This window comes from Cheilinus undulatus, linkage group 5 (assembly GCF_018320785.1).
Source record: "Cheilinus undulatus linkage group 5, ASM1832078v1, whole genome shotgun sequence".
Classification (NCBI taxonomy): domain Eukaryota; kingdom Metazoa; phylum Chordata; class Actinopteri; order Labriformes; family Labridae; genus Cheilinus; species Cheilinus undulatus.
In genome coordinates this window covers 46,488,754-46,509,204 of record NC_054869.1, presented here as the reverse complement: position 1 = coordinate 46,509,204, position 20,451 = coordinate 46,488,754, and the positions used below count along the sequence as shown (strand labels likewise).

At 39.1% G+C, this 20,451-nt stretch overlaps 1 protein-coding gene across 2 annotated transcripts; it reads left to right on the top strand.

The window, feature by feature from the left end:
* The first annotated feature begins 1,229 nt into the window (after nucleotides 1-1,229).
* adora2aa (adenosine A2a receptor a) lies at nucleotides 1,230-20,128 on the top strand. Of its 2 annotated transcripts, none has more exons than XM_041786690.1 (3): nucleotides 1,230-1,364; nucleotides 15,538-16,254; nucleotides 18,608-20,128. In XM_041786690.1, the coding sequence occupies exons 2-3, from the start codon at nucleotides 15,917-15,919 to the stop codon at nucleotides 19,623-19,625; spliced, it is 1,356 nt and encodes a 451-aa protein (XP_041642624.1). In that variant the 5' UTR covers nucleotides 1,230-1,364; nucleotides 15,538-15,916; the 3' UTR covers nucleotides 19,626-20,128. The 2 variants fall into 2 exon arrangements, with proteins under 2 accessions (XP_041642624.1, XP_041642625.1); XM_041786691.1 differs by lacking the exon at nucleotides 1,230-1,364 and adding an exon at nucleotides 1,706-1,764.
* The last annotated feature ends 323 nt before the right edge of the window (nucleotides 20,129-20,451 follow it).

Below are 20,451 nucleotides of genomic sequence, written 5' to 3'. Positions count from 1 at the left end.
CATATACAAAAGTCACTTTTCAGGCTTTTCTAACAAAAATATGTGCCCCTGGCCTGTCCACAATCCCCTCAAGTACCAGAAAAATCCATTCCCTCTCCCCCTCTCTTTCTCCACCTATCAGAAAATGTGTGCTGAAACAAGTCATTCTCAGATTTTACACCTAGTGACCTTACATGGGGCATAAGCACCCGCCCCCAGGTTTGGTTGGCCCTCCCCCACTTGGAGGAAAGCTCCACCCACCTGTACTGATTCTCTCAGTTGCCAGCTAAGATGCTGGACAGCTCATTGGGTTACCTTACTGACTATGGTCTGGGAGATTGATGGTTCAAGTCCTAGTCGCGTCATAATCTTTGGATAAAACTGTCTGTAACATCAGGAATGCTGCATCCATTTCCTGAGAGGGGTGTGGTCAGGGGCGGACTCAGACGGCTAATTACCATTTAAAGCCACAGACACAGAAACAGCTGGTTCTGAGATGGGCTGAAACGGAGGGGTTTTGAGACATGCAAAAATCGAATACTGGAGTGTTTTTTCAGCAATAAACTTCACAGGCATGTTTTGGGGACCACTGAGAACAATATAAACTTGTCTTAAGAGGGTAAGATATGTCCCCTTTAATCCTTGACTAGGATGCACTTACCCCTTACCTGGGACAAGTTAAGCCATAGGAACACTTTTTTTGGTATATCATATTTTCAGTCAGCTTTGACATAGATTAATGGTGATAATTTAATTTGACAGCAGAGATGTTAAAATTAAGGCTCATGCTTTTATTTGACTTGGGTCTCATTTTCCCTGAGGCTCATCTTACCCCACTCTCCCCTATCCGATTTTTCCTCACATTGTACACAAAATCCCACCAATTTGTAATTGGGGTTTAACTTTTTGAATTAGATGAATATAAAAATGACATATTCAATATTTTATTTTATTTTTGCACCTGTATGGCCCTGATACTTGGTTTGTTTTCTTGCGTGAGATTTTGCCCTAGTAAACTGAACGACAAACGAGCTGAAGGTGTCATTCCAGATCTAGTTAAATGTGTCAACAAGACTCCTGTACTGTAGACACAACAGGTTTTAAACAGATCCGCCCATGCAGAGGAAACACGCTTGATAACGCTGAATGTGTTTTATGAGGGGTGTGTTTGAGGGAGGGAGGAAGGAAGAGAGCCTCGCATCTGTTCGGAGTATTTCTCTAAGAAACAGTTTCATTTCTGACCCGTCTGCAGGAGGAACTGGACAAACTCTCAGTGCTCTTGTAAAGAACTCAGGCTGACTGTTTCATCCGAATTGAACACTTAGAGGTTTTCAGCTGAGGAGGAGGTGAAAACCTATTTTTACGACTTACCATCAAGAGGAGAGGTAAGTTAATTTACTCTAAACTTTAATGCTAATTAAAGCAATCAACCCTGGATTTCTACACCTCTTTAATCTTGAAGAGTTTTAATGTTTGCACTGACATTAGCCTGTAAGAGACGTTATGAATAGCGTGGAGATGAAATTGATTTATTTGAACTTAAAAATATATATATATATATATATTTTTCACAGGTTGCTATAATATACATTATTAGAATTATTGTGTTTTTATCTGCGTTATTTGTGCAAAAAAGCATGGTGTTTTGGAGGTTACACACGTTTGGCGGAGTGATAGTAAGACTGAGGTGATGAATGACTGTTGTGATAGTCTGACTGTCATGCTAGGCTACGACACGGTCAGACATGAGGTCGTCTCTGTGCTTTGTCTACCCACATCCTGAAGGTATAATTAGTCAAATTGATTAACTTTAAAGTTACCACTGTTATAGAAGCTTCGCTTTGCCTATTTTGTTTAATATCTGCATCACAGGTAAACTTCTTACCGGGACTTGTGTGCACGTGGGGAAAGTGAGTTGAACACAGTGAAGTTGTTGAAGCATCAAATGCTTGGTGTTAAATTTCCTCCCCTAGCAGTGAGCACAAAACCGAGCAGTTAAAAACATCAAGAGAAAGTTGCCTTATTGGTCCTGTAGGTCCCGTCTGCCTGTAATGCTGAGGTGTTTTTTGAATATTTCATGTTAACTTTTGGGTAGGAATCACCAAAAAGTTAAATTACTAAAACAATGAGTTGCTTAAACTCATGGAGTTAAATAACTGTAAGTTCTGTCATTTAACATGTGAAATAAACTTAACATAATAAGTAACGAAATTAGTGTTTGGTAGATTATTTCTTTGTTGTAACAATGCTTCTTGCCAATACCATTGGAAAGCCTGTTTATTTCCCTTTTTAAATGGTGCCACATTTGTAAGGAACATGCATTTGCTGGATGAGCAGAGGTGAGTATTTGGGTTGGGCCCATGAAAAAATGTCCAAATCTTCTCTGCCAATGCCAAACAGCTCATTCTGCTGTTGCTATTCACTCTTGTTTTGAGCATTGTGGTACTCCCAGGTGCTGCCAATCAGGCACCTGATTGTCAGCACCAGTGAACATGGGTCCTGCTGAGGTGGTCAGTATGTGTCTGCTCCAAATATAGGAAGGCCAACGTCCATATAATGGCCCAAGAAGACTGTTTCTTCAACCTTTAAGCACGTATGAACTGTAGGCTGTCTTCTACAGCTTTGCAGTCAAAATTTTTCATGGGCTTAACCCACATACTCAGCTCAGCTCTGCTGCTCATCCTATAAATGCATGGTCCTTACGAATGTGGCACAATATATAATATGGAAATAAACAGGCTTGTTGCTAATAAGCATTGTTAAATTAAAGAAATAATCTACCAAACACAAATTTCCTCACATAAAGGGAGGATGATGATAGCTGCAAGGGGTCTAAAGTGTTGGTAAAATGTAACCAAGATCAGGGGCTCTTCAGGACAAGTGGACAGACTTTAAACAGCAAAAAATTGAAGAATGACTCGTCAGATTGTTTGAAAATATTGGCTATAGTAGAAATGTTCAAAACTGAACATCAGAGGCAGTCTGAAGTGATTAAATCCCTAATTAAACAGGGATGTCAAATTTCCTTGCTTTTTGTGCTATGTTTAGATGATGTGTTGAGTATTCAACTATGGTACCCAATGAACAGCAGACGATTAGGGCCTCTGAAAAAAAAGTCCTGACTCAGTCTGAGAAACGTAAGTCAGCAACAGGCTGAACCAGTTAAGCCTGGCACATAATAAAATATTTTTAAAGCCTCAACAGATCTTGAAAATGTGTGACCTCACACATGTCCATACCTAATGAGAGATTTAAGTGTCATAGTGTGTGGTGTGCAATGAGGCGACCAACAAATCACACCACAAGAGATTCTCTTCACTGATAACCACAGTCTCCTCTTCCTGACTCAAAGTCTGGCACAGTGCAGAACAATTAAAGCCTCCCTTGTGTGTTAGAGTAAACAAGTAGAATATGACTGGCTGTTAGTTAGTTACCTGCTACACAGGAGTAACTTGGGTCCATCTCCTATCTTTGTAAGTTTATTATAATATGTTTCACAGGACAGGTATAAACACTTGTGTTGATAATACTAATCAACAAGTTGGTCCTCCACTTCTGACGCAGAGTAATTTTACTCAAATTACTGTTATGAGGGGTGTGAATATCTCCTTCTCAAGATGATTCGATTTGAATATTGATTCACAGACCATGATTCGATTCATTGACGATTCAAAAAATAAAAATACAGAACAATTTACGGAAAAATTTAAAATACAGAACGATTCAATCCAATCCAATTTGATCCAGTACAATCTGAATATAGAATCAAAATAACTTTCTGCTTTAACAAAAATGAGCAAAATAGGGGGAAACAAGGTAATTTCATAATAATCTAAGTTTTTTTAAACCTTATTTATGAAACAGACTAAATGCCAGGCCTCCAGTGCTAATATTCTGAAATGATGTTAAAGTTTTCATCACACCCAGATGTCTTACTTTGACATTAAATTGGGAGATAAATATTAAAATGAGTTTTGACTGGTACATGTTCGTCCTTCTGTACTTGTAACTTCCTTAGCATTATTAATCCCAATAACAGTAAAAACTAAATATCGAATTTTCCCAAGAAGCACAAATTAAAACGAATTTAAAGTCACAAGGAGATTTGGATAGATCTCTGTGTCTGCTAGTACAGGAGAACAAGGGGTTAAAATAATAATGAACAGTCAAATTAAAACAGCTTTCTATACATTTTTTTTCCTTTCATAATTCCTCTTAAAGTGAATGTTCAGTCTACATGTCGTGAAAACATGGTTATTTCCTTTCTCTGTGTATCTCAGCATTCTTGATTGTTTTCATTCTTGAATTAATACACTGGAGAACAGCTGATCTCCAGCTCAGTGAAGTCTTCTCTGTTAAATATCATATCAGTGGGCTCAGACGTATTATGTCACCAAAATCAATTACTCCCAACAACACGTTACGGTTGTAAACCCTGAATAAAGGGGCTGTTCTGTTTGTGCTGTGTTTAGCGTTAGCATCTTAGCTAAACTTTAGTTCCATCGTCTCAACAGGTGAGATTTATGAGCTGCCGTAGTTCTTAACCACTTTTCTGCAAAGCGTACAGACATTTCAAAAGTAATCCTTCCTTCATATTAAGTCCACATGACTTTTCCTAAGAAACAGAACTGTAACTGAGAAATGTTTAGGCGAAGACTGGTGAAACACATTCAGTTACCTAGCAAGAACCTATGGCAAACGGAACTCTCATTTAAAGGTAAAAGGTCACAGTGGGTCGTGCAAGATTACAGACGCTGAGCTAGAGCATGGCGGAATGGGCTATGAAAACAAGCAGCAGAGCCTCATGAACCGATCTCTAACGTTAACACTAGAACTACCAATGGGTAACATTTACCCAAGGCTGTTCTTTAATTGTATCTTACTTGATGTACAGTGCTTAAAAAATTTATTAGACCACCTGTCATATTGGTCTCAAAGACCATCCAGCATCATGAAGTGCTTTAATGTGGACTCTTTCATTTTCAGTGAGCTCTCCACGTTTTACCATTTTGAACAGGAATGAAGAATTTCAAACTGAATTCGCCCAAATTTGAGCCAGCTCACTGGGCTTCTCTGAGAAGTCAGAAATTAATCAAGCATAACATTCAACCACTAAAACTAATTTTTCTGTTCATGAATGCAAGTAAATAACTATAATTTGACATATCAATCAAGAACTATTAATGTGCTTTATAATTTTTTCATTTTTTTTGTAAATCAGTACATTTGAAAACTCAAGGATAACAATAATAACTCTATTTTAGCATTAAAAATATCATTTGGGTTAAAGAGCTTCTACATATTGGTGTATTAACCATTGCAGAAACATAAAAATGATTTTGGTAATTACCAGTGCTGTTAATTTAGGGCAGCTGTGGCATAAACCTTACTTTGGTTAGGGTTAGGGTGGTCTAATAAATTTGTCAAGCACTGCATGTACAATTTTAAAGACTGTCAGTCTTGGACTTTTCCTAAAAGTTTGTTTTATAACACCTGGTGTCATAAAAAAATCTTTGCCTAAAACCAAATTTTGTTAATGGACATTTATATCTAGAATCACCATGCAGGTCAAATTTACCCAATAAGAAATCCTCGATTTTCCCACGGTTTTATTTCACACCAACAATAAATAGATGGCACAATGGACATACCTTCTTTCTATTGCAGCAATGCCTAATCAGAAGTCAATAAATCAACCTTCAACATGGATACAACAGAGTAAAAAAGACATTTACCATTGTTAAATGTCAAAAGGTAATCTCAGTTCTTTTAATGAAGAAGAATCCAGTGATGAGGAAGTTTCAAGGTTAGCAATCAGTCAAAAGACAATTTTCTGTGACGGATCATCTTCAAACAGTGATCTAGTTTACTATCTGTGGTTAATAAGCTGTTCAATGTCAGTGGTTAATTAACAGTACTTGATCAGTGCTATTTATGAAAATCAAGGCACTTTAATGACAGGTATTTTTGACCCGTTGGCGGTTTAGGTGTATAGAGATCCACAGCGGTTCTAGTGTTAAAACCGGTCCAAAGACCAGTTTGTGCTGCATTTTAACCGATCCAGGGCTCCATGGACTGATGCACTCAGACAGCTGACATCACAATCAGTTAACTGATTCATCTGGATTATCTTTACAGCTCTAACTATTATCAAGTAATTTATTGGGGTACTTGTCCTTTTTAAGGTACATTTTGAAATCGATAATTTTACTTTTACCTTAGTAAGTTTTAACCAGAGTAACTACTTTTGCTTGACTACAATAGTCATATACTCTTTCCACCTCCGTTCTGACATCCATCTAATTCTCTGCTTCAAGCCATGGCTGTGTTTGATGGATTTCCAATGTTAATATTGAACATGTTAACATTGACAATCTTCGGTTGGAGCGGCTCAGATCTTCTTCCAAGCAGATTGGGGAGGTTAAAATGACTCCAGGAAAATATGTAAAATAATCCTCAGAACCATCTGATAATCAAGCTTTCACTGATTTACTGGAGGGGGGAATCAGTGTTACCTGTCTTAGGCCACACACCAAATGATTTTTTAACGCATGGTTAAAAGAGGGAGACCTTGAACATAAGGACAGTTTTTAAGATATTTTAAGATATCTTTAAAGATATTTTTCTTAATAACCTCTGAACATACACACAAGATGAATGTTGGAATAGGATTTTCTTTTCATCTGGTAAACCACCAGAAAACATTACAAAGCCAAAAAAATGGCATTAGTTAACTCTTTAATCAAGGACTTTATACTATTAATAATGGAAAGGTAATGATGAAATAAGACTATTTTAAATTATATTTATAATAGAGGAATTGAATAAATATTCTGTTGAAATTGCAGTTAATCAAAATAACATGGCTATCATACTAAAAATGTAATATTTGATTTTTGGGCCCCAGGAGTTTTGATGCCCTTTTGATTGAGACAGATGACTTGTATGGACGTTAGAATTTGAAGTCACATAGTCTGTTTTGTCAGGGACATTTTTACTGTCTAGATACCGCAGCAAAATAAATATTACTGTCCTCAAATTCCCACAGTAATCTGTGTTGTGCACAAGTTGTTAATGGAAAGTTCAGAAAGCTTGAGGTTTTAGCATCAGATGCCTGGTTTTTATGAAGCATTAAATGAAGCATTTTCTACGGCAGTGGTCCATCAACAATGAAAGCAGTGAGTTGGTGAACGGTAGAAAACATCAGTGTTTAACACATGCCACTGTTAACTACTGACTTTCATCTATGTTAAATGTAGAAAACAGAAATAGTGCTCATGATTGTCTTTTTTGTAGTCCGAGTATATTCTGACATTTAAATGAAACACAAACCAAAGAGGTTTTCACATGGACATTCAGACCCCTTCACTTATTTTCATTTTTCTTATGTTACATCCTACAGTAAAAAAAAAAAAAAATTTTATTCTCATTAAACTACACTCGGTACCCCGTCATGACAAGGTGACAACAGAATATTGGACATTTTTGCAAATGTATTAAAAATGCATTTGCAAGACTCCATCTCTGTCATCAGGTATTAATACCGTCACCGGTAAAATATTTCTGCCATGGAATGGATTTTTGCAACACCATCATCACCGGTTCAAACGCCTATATTGTGCTCTGATGCTTATGCGAGGCATATCCGCTCCCACAGTTGGCAGAGTAAGTGATTTATGACACATAGCTCAGGCTGAGTCCAGTCAATAGCACGTTTAGCTCTAGTATTAATGTCGCCAGGTAACTAACCGAACGTCACCCACTCTTGCCACTATAACTAGGCACGGTCAGAAGGCTTTTTATTGTTGTACTGCAACAAAGTCAGTGTGCCGTCTCTGTCAGCCTGTCTGGGGCTTTAATAAAAGCTGCATACTGCTTTGGCTGGTCTCGGTTTGTGCAGAGTCCAGCGCTGCAGCTATTCATCTTACAATGGCTTAAACAACCTTTAAAGGTGTGTATTTTAACTTAGGACTTAGGACTTTCTTTTCTAAGTCCACAGTGAGTAGCTGCAAAAACTCGCCAGTATGGCAGCCAAAGCTAAGGTAACGCAATGCTAAGCACACTGCTTCTGTCAAGCTCTTCACAATAAAGGCCCACGGCTGTTATTTTTCTGAAACGCTTTCATTGTGAACACGGAGTTACAGGTTTAAGGAGCGGTGGTTAGTTGAGCTGTGATTGGTTGTGTACAATGGCTGCTAGTGTAGTGATTAGCTCTGACGTAGCCACAGCGGCATTTTTGTCAGAACTGGACAATATTTCTTTAGTAAAACTAGAGCAAAGAGCACCACAGAAAGCTTTTCAAGATGGAGAAGATGGTTTCGCTCTTCTCCTGGTCCTGGACTTCTCACCCAGTGACAGCAAGCAATCAATGGATGATTCAGATAGACCCCCTAGGCCAGGGCTATTCAATTACAAATTCAACTGGGCTAAATTTTAAAATCAAGAAATGTAGCCAGGCCAGACATGTTTGGCACCCAGTGAGCAGCTGGTAATGACAAACTTCAAAACAATACAGATCAGTTTGATGAAAAATATGCACTTTTTATTCATAGTCTCCCTTTTAAATTTGGCAACATGACAAAAGTACATCATAAAGTGCATAAAAACACAACAACAGAGCTTTATTTGAACATAACCTGAGGTAGTAGAATTTTTTTTTTCACTTTAATAAAAATAAATAGAATGGAAAAATAAAATGAAATTCTGTAAATAATAATTTTGGTCCCATATTACCCAGGCATATAAAGTTCATAAAACAAAATGAACACAGTTGTAGCTACATGTTTTATACTCCATATTTTGGGGCTACTTCTGTCAGCATCGCCACGCTTCAAAACAACGCAGTGCATTGTAGGTAGACTGTTGCATTCACAGAGTCTGAAATATTGCGGGAATTTATAAAAACTTGCAAAAAAGGTTGCCCTGTGCATCTCTGGCACAACCACAAGCTGGGCCACTTGGGGCTTGGTTTTGGGCCTCATGTGGCCCCCGAGCCGCTAATTGAATAGGCTTGCCCTAGGGCCCTCATGGCCCTATAAATATTTTATTTGGTGTGTTTTAATGTTTTTGTTGAAATTTTGGCTTCTGAAAATATATTACAATCTGGAATTGAATGACAATAAGGAATGTCCCACATTGTTAGCTTGCCTGTGTTATGTACTTGTAGGTGGTATAAACTCTGTCTATATTTGACAATAGTACCTAAATCAAGGTGTATTTGGATGTGAATCCACATGTGCAGATGTTCAGCGGGAACCCTCATGCAAAGGAGCTTTTAGTATGATTGTAACGTTTTGATTGGGTATCCTGCTGTGCGCTAACAGTGTGTTAAGGAGTTTGTGTTTTCAGGAAGCTGATGTGTTTGACACCAGTTCCTCCTCTGCTTCCTCTGCATGAGAGGAGTATGATGAAACTAAAGCCTTGGAGGTTTAAGTCTAAAACTTACTTGGGTATTTGAATAATGTGTTGCTTTTAAATCATAGTTTCAGAGTAAAATGACTGTCCTATGTGGTTTCTGTGAGCTGAAGACTTTGTTGTCTTTTTCCCTGTTAGTCTCTGGAGTTTCTCAGATGTGTTTCATAATCCCATCTCAGGACAGCTGGTTATTATAAGATGCTTTGCTAGCATGGGAGACTCATTGTCATAGTTTTCAGAGATTCATTATTTCCTTTTCCCATCCTCTGGGATTTCTGTTTTGGACCCACCGCTGCTGCATAAAACATTATAATCCACAGCAGAGTAACACCAAGCGTCTCTAACAGCAAGACAAATAAATTCTCTGAGCTTAGAGGAAAATGACCAACAAAAACTTTATTTGCAAATCAAATAGACTGGACTATAAAAACATCTTGATAATGATCAATCTTGAAACAAGTCTTTAGTATTAATAAAAGGTTCTGTCTAACCCAAAGGGAAAACTGTGACTCCCAGAGCAAAGACCCAAGCGTTCCAGCGCAGCTGCTATCTCTGAAAACTCAAAGTAACCTCAGGAAACATCCCTCAGAGGGATCACACCATGAAAACAGATTTGTGTTTGTTAGGCCTTTTATGGTGTGTGGCTCAGAGATATTGGATGGCTAAAATAAAGTACCAGTTACTGATGGGGAAAAGACCAGGGGCTGTTTTTATCAAGTTTCCAGGAATTGTGCCTTTAAATGCCCTTAAGACTGAAAGAAGAGAACAAACAGACATCCTTCATGCAACACGTCTGAAGAACCTGCTGACAGTAGGATAAAAACTGCCTTATTTTCGATTATGTTCATCATTTCCATAACATTTGTATCATGGCAATATTTTATTCAGTATCTCAAACGTAGAAGTCTTGTTTTAAATTAACACTGTCACATGAGCTTAACAGTCGACAAACTGTCTTACTCATGAAAAGTCGCTTATCATCTGTTGTGTCATTAAGTCTTTAATTGGCAAGGAACCATACATGGTCTTTTCAGTCGACCCATCTATCTGTGATGCAGATACAGCCAGGATGATTTTTCTCAGCCAATCAGTGGATTACAGTTATCACGGAAAGTGACATCATACCAAACCACCAACCACCACGTCTCCTTTGGGTCCAAACAAATGGCCCTAAAATTAGATCTAACCATGATAAGGTGATGAAACTGACACATTATAAAGGTGAACAGTAGTGCTACGTGTCATGATAGGTTTGTGTGTGTAGGATTTATAGCAGTTCCTGAAATTTAAGCAGAAAAAAATGGAAGAACCATATTTGAACAACATTTGTTTATGGGTGTAAAATGTTGTCTATATTGAGACATACGAACAAGTCATCAAGCCATTCTAAGGGGATTTTCTTGAAAATAACTCATTATCATGTGGTGTAATTGAACTCTTTAATGTGGTAAAATTTTGCCACACTCTTTAAATGTTTAAAGAGCATATGGTCTGAGTGTTACAGAAAATGCTGATCTGGTCTTAGATACTGCTTTGTGACATCTGAGGTCTGTTCCCATGTTACCACAAACAGTATTGACTGAGAGCTCTAATATAATAATAAAAGAAATAACAGCACTGTCTTTCTTTTTTAGTTGAGGTAATGAACCAGGAAGAGAGATTATGGGTGTCTGTTAACATATTCAAATTGGCTATAAGAGACTGAACATTAACTTACTTTACTCTTGGCTGAGAGCAAGTTACGTAATGTTATTAAAAAAAAAAACAATCCCAAACAGATGAGAATACATCTGAGGAGAGAAGACTTCAATAAGTCCCTGTTCAAGCTATGCAATCAATTAGAGAGTCAAACATACATAAAGTGCTTAACAAATTTATTAGACCACATGTCGTATTTGTCTCAGAGACCATCCAGCATCATGAAGTGCTTTAATGCCGACTCGTTCATTTTCAGTGAGCTGTCCACGTTTTACCATTTTGAACAGGAATGAGGAATTTCAAACTGAATTCACCTTTTTATACCCAAATTTGAGCCGTCTCACTGGGCTTCTCTGAGAAGTCAGAAATTAATCAAGCATAACATTCAACCACTTGAACTAATTTTTCTGTTCATGAATGCAAGTAAATAACTATAATTTGGCAGATTAATCAAGAAATATTAATGTGCTATACAGTCTTTTCAGTTTTTTTGTAAGTCAGTAAATTTGGAAATTCGTGGATAACAATAATAATTCTATTTTAGCATTAAAAATATCATTTGGGTTAAAGAGCTTCTACATATTGGTGTATTAACCATTGCAGAAACATAAAAAATGATTTTGGTAAATACCAGTGCTGTTAATTTAGGGCAGCTGTGGTATAAGACCTTACTTTAGGGTGGTGGTCTAATAAATTTGTTAAGCACTGTATATGTGTTACATGTTCAGTTCATGTTTAGTGAAAATAATCACGTTAAACTTGAAGCCACTTGATTGTAGCAGCAACAATAAAACTGCAAAGAATACTGTTTTAATTGTGGAAGTCTGGTAAATAATGGCTACTTTTGCGAATTAATGTCGATAAAAAAACAAATGGCAACTTCAGCATTCATTCATTTGTGTCAGTGGTTAGTCCACTGCCTTCTTTGGTCTAGCTTACTGCTCTTTTCACCAACTCCTGTGGTAAATATTTGGATCTTCAGCAGCTAAATGTTTGTTAAGTGCTCACTAACTGAAGGATCAGCTCAGTGTTATTTACTAAATCAGTTAAAATGTAGATACAATTAATCATGATTATTCTTAGCTCAGTTAGATGCAGATAGAATCAGTCATAATTTCTCATTAAGTAGTCTTTTGTGAAATGGGGCTTTCCATGAGCTATATGGAGCTTCTTAGTACAAGTACAGGTCCTGAAGGTTGTTTACACAACCAATGATCCTTAGGGAGGAGACACAACGCAGATCACAAGTCAGTCCCTATAGGATGTAATAAAAATGCAGGTTAAACTGAGAAGAAGAGACTATTGTTCCCCTTTTAGCTGTCACGTTTCTTAACTGTCATTTTGAAAAAGTCTGCTGATATGCAGAGGCAGGTTTAGATTTTATTTTATTAGCCTTTTGTCCAGTTTGCTTGAAACCCTTTAATTTTGTTGCAAATTTGATGCAAAGCAACAGCTTAATGGTTGCAATATTGCAACTTTTGCACACGTTGAGAAGAGAGTGATGGTTTTTTTTCTCACAAAGACCTGTGCATTATGACATTTTGTTCTTTTCTGTTATGACTTATGCTTATGGATAAGAATTAAATGTGTGATTAAATGGATATTCAGGAATTTTTTAAAATTTAAAGCATTTTATTTTTCTGCCTTTGTGTTTGGCACCGTTTTACCATGTGACAATCAGGCTGGACCAGAATATTCTGGGACCACTCCTGCCTCTTCTTGAGTGTTGGATGGATGTGACCTCCTATATCACCTTTGCCCTGAGGCCTTCTTTGTGGATGAGGCCTGTGACAATTCACACCTTAGCCTAATGGTAACCCACCTATGATGATGTCTGAACATAAATTAAACGTGATTGAGACTTTGTAGCTGACATACACTGCTGTGAAAAGTATTTGCCCCTTCATGATTTGTTATTCTTTCATTTTTGTTACAAATCAGTGTTTCAGGTCATCAGAAACATTTTAACATTAGACAAAGCCTGACTAAATACAAATGCAGTTCTTAAATGATGATTTTTTTTTATCAAGGTAAAAAGCCATTCACACCTACCTACCTATCGCCCTATGTGATGAAGTAATTGCCTCCTTGGTGGCACAACCAGTTATTAGATGTTACATATATATATATATATATATATATATATATATATATATATATTTGCAGCAGGCAAAGCAAAGTCTCCATCTAAAGCCTGGGCGAGCAGTGTCACAATCCTTGTGAGTGGTCTGCTTCCACAAAGCAGTCTGGTTTGGTTCAATACAGTTTTGTCACAATTTAGCACATCAAACTCTAACCTACTCATGTTTGCTCAGCTGATGTCTGTCCAGTCTCACTCATTGTGATGTGAAATATGTCTCTTTATGGAGATCCAGATCATTTAGCTCAGCTCAGTTGAGCTGGTTGTTTGGCTCCCAAACCACTCTTTATTTGGTACCAGTTTGGCTTTTTATATTTGGATTAAATAACAACGAAGGTGGAGGAAAGGACACTGGCACTCAAACAGGAGCTAGCTACGGTGGCTAAGATGAAAGAGCCAATTCTTAACACAGGCTCATTCATGAACGGCACATCTTTACTCTGTCACCCCCCAAAGGTTTATTTGGTTATTAGCACATCAGCATTTCAATTAAAAGCATGTTTGTGACAAAGCATAGATTTTTATGTTAAAGGGGCTCAGCTAGCCTCTTAGCTCAGAACAAGACTCCTCTAGACTCATCTCCCTTCATCTGGCTAGATGATCCTGGATTTGCGGGACTGTGTAGTTTGTAGAATAGATTGTTGTTGTAAAATCACTTTTTTTGTTAAGTGTAAGGATCATATTCAATGTATGTAGAAATTTTCAGATGATAATTGCAGTGTAGAGATACATTTGGCTGTCCCCCACTTCCTGACATTCAGGTTCATGTGATTGCAGACAATCTAGGTTTACAAGCAGATAGTTACTTATTCTCTCCTGTTTCACTAGCAGTTCTTCAGTCATTCAGTAAAATAGCCGTACCATTTTAGTGATGGTCAGTGGCTCTCAAAGTGTGTGACAAGGCACTCTGGTGTTCCTTAAGGCAAGTCTTTCAGATTTTTCAAACACACATTATTGAAACAACTACACAGCAGCTTAAGTGACTGTAACATGCTTTAAGAAACTATTTTGTGTGGATATGGTGTGCCTTGAGGTTTTGGCCTGATATTAGGTGTGCCTTAGACTGGCCATGCACTACACGATTTTTAAATCTTAAACGATTTCTTAAACCATGTGAGACCACAGACTTCAGAACAATTTCAAAAGATTTCTCATCTTTAATCTCTGAACGCACACACTTGAAGACTCGTGCGTTACAGGTGAAGCAAAAATCATAAAACATGGGAAAGACTTGGGATGAAATCCTGGCTGGAATTAAGTTAAAGTTGTATTTATGCTTGTGAGCAGTGAAAGTATGTATGATCTGGCTGTGACGCTACCCCGTCTGCTTGCACTTATTGGTTGTTGTGGGTACTTCGCCAGCGGCACTACGATTCTAGATTTTAGAGGCTACGACGCAATTTGGTGCAGTAAAACAATCGTGTCGACACCACACACGAAGATTATTCAGGCAAACAGTCGTTTGCGATGAGGCTTCTCTCGGGATACGCCCCCACAATAGTCGGGGGAGGCAAATCTTGCCCCAAATCAGGCTTAAAATCCTTGTAGTGTGTGGCCAGCCTAAGGCACAGAACGGTGAAGAACCACTGGTGTAGGTTAGGAAGCATTTATAGTTATTCTTTATTTGTTCCCTCGTTAACTACTAGTTAACTGCTCATAAATTACCTGGTAACTATACCATTTTTTTGCACCTCATCATCAGTTCTAACACTTAGAAACTGTGAAAGGTAGTAAAACCATTACCATTAATCCCTGTTGTATCCTCCATGTCTTACATATGACCATTACTGTTGCATCAGCACACTGGGAGCCTTTCTACGTGTGTGTTAGACTCTGATGAAGTCTACACAAACTGCTCTCCCACACTTCTCTGCAGGGTCAAGAGGGGCTGTTTATAGAAGACATCAGCGATCCAGAGTCCCACAAAACCACATGCTTGAATCTCACATGACCACCGCTGTAGACTAAAATCATCATCAGGCGAACCTTTAATGGATTTTTGAAAATTTGACTTCAACTAATTCAAGAGAGAAGATTGAATGAACAATAAATAGATTTTATTGGTTCAAACATAATGTTTTCATCATCTTGATATTATTTAAATAACTGCAGAAGTTTTCTTTAATTATTAGAAGTCAGGTTAGACCGTGGAAATGATCATTGCATTTTAGGAACATTGCTTTTGTACATATTGTTGCAACACTTCTGGCTTTCTGCCTTATCTCATGCAGCTGGGTGTGTTGAAATGACTTCCGTTATTAATAAATCATTTCCTCTATTTCTCTTCTGCTCCTGTTTATCTGCAGCTACATGATGTTCCTGTGATGTGAGTTGTTGGCACCATCTCAGCCCCTCAAGATATTCATGGGAAAAAGCTGCTGAGGGGAAGGACCTGAGGGGAGAGGACGCCAGAGGAGCTTTTCACCAGGAGAGGATGAAGACATTTCTGTTCTGTTCATGGAGCATAAGCGATAACAGCTTCATTTGAGGTTGAATAAACATTTTTCTTCCAGCTTTCTGAGCTGAGCAGGTGCTAAGAGGTTGCAACAGTTGTTTGGAAGTTGTAGTAGATGGAAGTTGTGCTTGAGGACAGGAGACTGAGCCCAGTGGGTGCTCAGCTGCAGCTATGGTCGTTGAGGCGAGGTTTCCTCCTTTCTCATCAGTGATCCTACCGTTTGTGTCAGCATGTCAGTTTCTTCTGCTGCTTCGATCCTCTATATCATCCTGGAGCTGCTGATCGCTGTGTTCTCTGTGCTGGGGAATGTGCTGGTCTGCTGGGCCGTGTGCCTTAACAGCAACCTGCAGACCATCACCAACTTCTTTGTGGTGTCGCTGGCCGTGGCTGACATCGCGGTTGGTGTCCTGGCTATTCCCTTCTCCATCGTCATCAGCATCGGCTTCTGCTCCAATTTCTATGGCTGCCTGTTCATCGCCTGCTTTGTGTTGGTCCTCACTCAGAACTCCATATTCAGCCTGCTGGCCATCGCTATGGACCGTTACATCGCAATCAAGCTCCCACTCAGGTCAGTGGCCAAAGACTTCTACACTGTGGGGGTCCTAGAAGTTTTAAGGGCTGTTGATTTGCCTTATTTTGGTTATAATAACACTTTACAAAAAGGTAGACTTGGCACAGTTAGGAAGTAACAAATGAGTAACAATCACTCAAAACTTACCTGTTTAACAATGCATACAACTCCTAACCATTCATGTTTTTCTTCCTGTCCCATTTGTGTTGTGTTTTTGTTCTTGTTCTGTAAAGCATCTTTGAGTCTCCTTGAAAAGCGCTATATACTGTAAGTCTGATGTATTATTATTATTAACTAACTGCTGGTTAACCAGGAACAACTGCAAGTTGATCTTTATTCATTACTTAATTGGTTTCAGACAGCACCAGCTGGTGCATCTAGTGTACATCCTCAGTGATGAACGCAGGGCCATAGGGTGTTTCTTAGATCATCAGACACTCTCACCTGGGCGACCTGGCCAGGGCTGATCAGACCTGGGAAATTCAGTACTGACATGGCACATCCAATACCTACCAGACCAAATTGCAACATAGATTTTGATACTTCATTTCAGTGCTTATCTAATTTTACCTGAAACAGTGTCAGGACATTTCAGCAGCGTTACTCTTAACAAGAAACTCAAATATGTTAAGTGCAAGAAATAACAATGTACTTTCATATTTTAATCATCAAAAAATCAACCCAACCCTTGCAGCCATGTGCAATGGTTTACCCCAGTGACCTGAAAGATTTTTCCATGACTTCTGGGATAATCCTGGTGGCTCCTCTCTCCTGGGACTCTCTGATGGAGCCCTGAGTGTCCGAGTTTAATGAGTTTTAGATAAGATCCACAAAATATTTTTGATAAAATGATTTTTCAAAAATGACACAAGGACAGGCTTTCAAAGAGGCTTGGACAAAGTCAGCAAGCCTGAAAGCGTGAAATAAAGGGAGAAAGAAGAAAGAGACAACAGGTGGAAAAGGACAGAGGATAGGTGGGTTGGAAGGTTGGGATTGGGACACAGGAACCAGCAACTTAAGTGATGTGCAGCCCTCGAGTCTTCTGTTACCTCTCAGCAGGAGACGGCAGGTGTCCACAAAATATTTTAAAGTTACTAGGGAATGAATGATGGCCTAACTGCAAATAATTTCGAATCATATTTTACAATGTAAATGAAAACTATTGATTATATTTTAGCATTAAAAATATCATTCTGGTTAAAGAGCTTCTACGTATTGGTGTATTAACCATTGCAGAAACATAAAAAAATGATTTTGGTAATTACCAATGCTGTTAATTTAGGGCAGCTGTGGCATAAACCCTACTTTGGTTAGGGTTAGGGTGGTATAATAAATTTGTTAAGCACTGTAAGTCTTCAAATAGAGCTGTCCAGTGTTTCCATGTTAGGTATTTTTGACTGGTTTGTAAGATGATTAATCAAAAGTTCTCCAGCATGGAAACAAAGCTAAAATGTGATGAAAATTACAAAAATTCAAAACTGAGAAAGATCGAGCACCAGATTTTGTTGTTATCTCCTGTTATTTCTTTCCATTGCAGATTTCATTTCAGTCTGTCAGTAAAGACGTGACATTTGAACTAAAAATATTGGCTGACTGGTTGTGTCCAGAAATGGTGTCTCCCACGAGGCTGAGTCCCTCAGGAGCATTTATACAAATCTTTCTCTAATTGCTTACACAGACTATGTGAACCCCGTGTAACCCCCCGTGTAATCATACTTTATTACTTTCCTGTGAAGCCCAGTGATAGTCAGACAGTTTATGTTGAATGTCAGTTTGTAGGGAATGTTTTAAATGAGCCAAGTCTAATCCCTGTACAGACCTTGATCCTGTCAACTAATGAAAGGCTGATCATCTGTGGTGCTCCAGCTGTGGCATCATCGCGTTAACATATTGACTGTCAAAGCCACACGGGGCTCAACAATCCTTTTTCGAGTGTTTAAATTCAACCTTGCAGGCGAAAATTGAGATTTTTTTCCGTGTTGGTTTTGCAGCATTAACCTTTGCACTTTAACATCTCAAGAATGTAATAGAAACAAGCCAAATATGTCAGCTGCTCTCCCACACTGCGCTACAGGCGCACTCAAAATAGACGCTTCCTTTGAGGAGGCCTGAAAGACTTTGTTTGTTTGTCCTTTCTCTTTTAGTTCCGGGATGAGAAGTGTTTTCAGAGAGCCATCAGCTGAGCTGATCATAAGTCAAAGAGAAGTTTATATCTATTAATACAGGATGGTTTTCATACAGAGCGCAGTCCTGCATCTTACCTGATGTTTTTAGTAACAGACTAACTTTAATGTTGTGTTTTATGTCACTGACAGCACTGGTTGATGAGGTTTATCGTCTTCTTCTCCAGGTATAACAGCTTGGTAACAGGAGAGCGGGCTCGAGGCATCATCGCTGTCTGCTGGGTTTTATCCATCATCATTGGTCTGACCCCCATGATGGGCTGGAACAAGCAGTCCCCAAAGCAAAACAAAAATTGCCCTCAAAACCTGGTGGAGTGCCTGTTTGAGGAGGTGGTGGTCATGGACTATATGGTCTACTTCAACTTTTTTGCCTGTGTGCTGATTCCTCTGCTGCTGATGTTGGCCATCTACCTGTGCATCTTCATGGCCGCTCGGCACCAGCTCAAGCTGATGGAGGTGAAAGCTCTTCATGGAGAGAGGTCTCGCTCCACCCTGCAGAAAGAAGTCCAGGCTGCAAAGTCTCTGGCCATCATTGTCGGGCTGTTTGCAGTCTGCTGGCTACCTTTACACATTATTAACTGTTTTACCCTGTTCTGTCCCAAGTGTGCTCGTCCTCCTGCTTCGATCATGTATGTGGCTATTATTCTTTCACACACCAACTCAGTGATCAACCCATTTATCTACGCCTACCGCATACGGGAGTTCCGGCAAACCTTCAGGAAAATTATCCGGCGCCACATCCTAGGCCGGCGGGAGATGTTTGAGAGTGAGAGAAGAGTGCGTAACTCCACTCAGACCAGCATCACTGACTCCATCAGACTCAAAGCAAACGGCCTCAGCATCGACCTCTTCTCTGAACATAGCAGCAGCAGCAGTGAGAGCTCCTACCGCTGCCCTGCTCAGTTATCTCCAGTGGGGGGCGGTCTAATGGCAGTGTCCCACCCCCCTCTGTCAGTGGTCATTTCCCACTGTCCAAAGATGGGCTCTTGTCCACTGCATGCACTCAGACAGGCTCAGACTCCCACAGGCCAAGATCAGCAGTATACAGAGCAGCAGCAGGACTGTGCTGGACCAGAAGTCGATGAAGATGAGGAGAAAGAGAACCTTGGCTCAGCCCAGGTCTCATCCCTGTTAAACAAGCAGATAAGTAAGAGTGGCTTCAGTGAGCTAGCAAAGGCATCCTGACAGGAGTCATTTTAACTGATGTAAAGAAGCTCCTCAGTTGAAGATCAGCTGCTATAATAACACTGTGCAGAGAACAAATGTACAGTGCCTATAAATAAATTCACCCTCTTGGATTTCTTACCCCTTCATTGAGTTTATAAATCAATCATGGCCCACAGTATTTGGCTTTTTTGACAAAAAAAAACAAACCTTTTTTAATGTCAAAGTGAAAACTGATTTCTACAAATTAATTTCAATTAGATAAAAATGTTATGTAACTTAAATGACTGCATAAATATTCATCCCCATGTCAGTAATTAGTAGAGTCTCCTTTCGCTGCAGTATCAGCTCTGAGTCTGTGTGGATAGGTCTCAGTCAGGCTTGCGCATCCTGACACGGCAGTTTCACACCATTCTTCTTTGCAGAACTGCTCAAGTTCTGTCAGGTTGCACAGGGCTCAGGTATGAACCGCTCTTTTCAAGTCCAGCCACAAATTTTCTATTGGATTGGGATCTGGGCTTTGACTCAGCCACTCCAGAACATTCACCTTGTTGTCTTTAAATGATTTCTGTGTAGTTTTCAGTGTGTGTTTTGGGTTATTGTCTTGCAGGAAAATAAATCACCTCCCAAGCCATATTTTTCTTGCAGACTAAATAAAATTGTCCTCCAGGGTGTTCCTAGCCTTCTCAGCATTTATTTTACCCTGTACCTCTACGAGCCTTCCAAGGCTGGCTGGCGAGAAGCATCCCCACAGCATGATGCTGCCATCACCATGCTCCACAGTGGGGATGGTGTGTTTGTAGTGATGTCAGTGTTTGGCGTCTTGTCTGATGGCCAAAAAAGCTCC

What these genes read in the sequence shown, in the direction of transcription:
- adora2aa (XM_041786690.1), top strand. Translation starts at nt 15,917, where the DNA reads ATGTCAGTTTCTTCTGCTGCTTCGATCCTCTATATCATCCTGGAGCTG. An exon ending in GCAATCAAGCTCCCACTCAG is followed by an intron (nt 16,255 to 18,607) that starts GTCAGTGGCCAA and finishes CTTCTTCTCCAG; the next exon opens with GTATAACAGCTTGGTAACAG.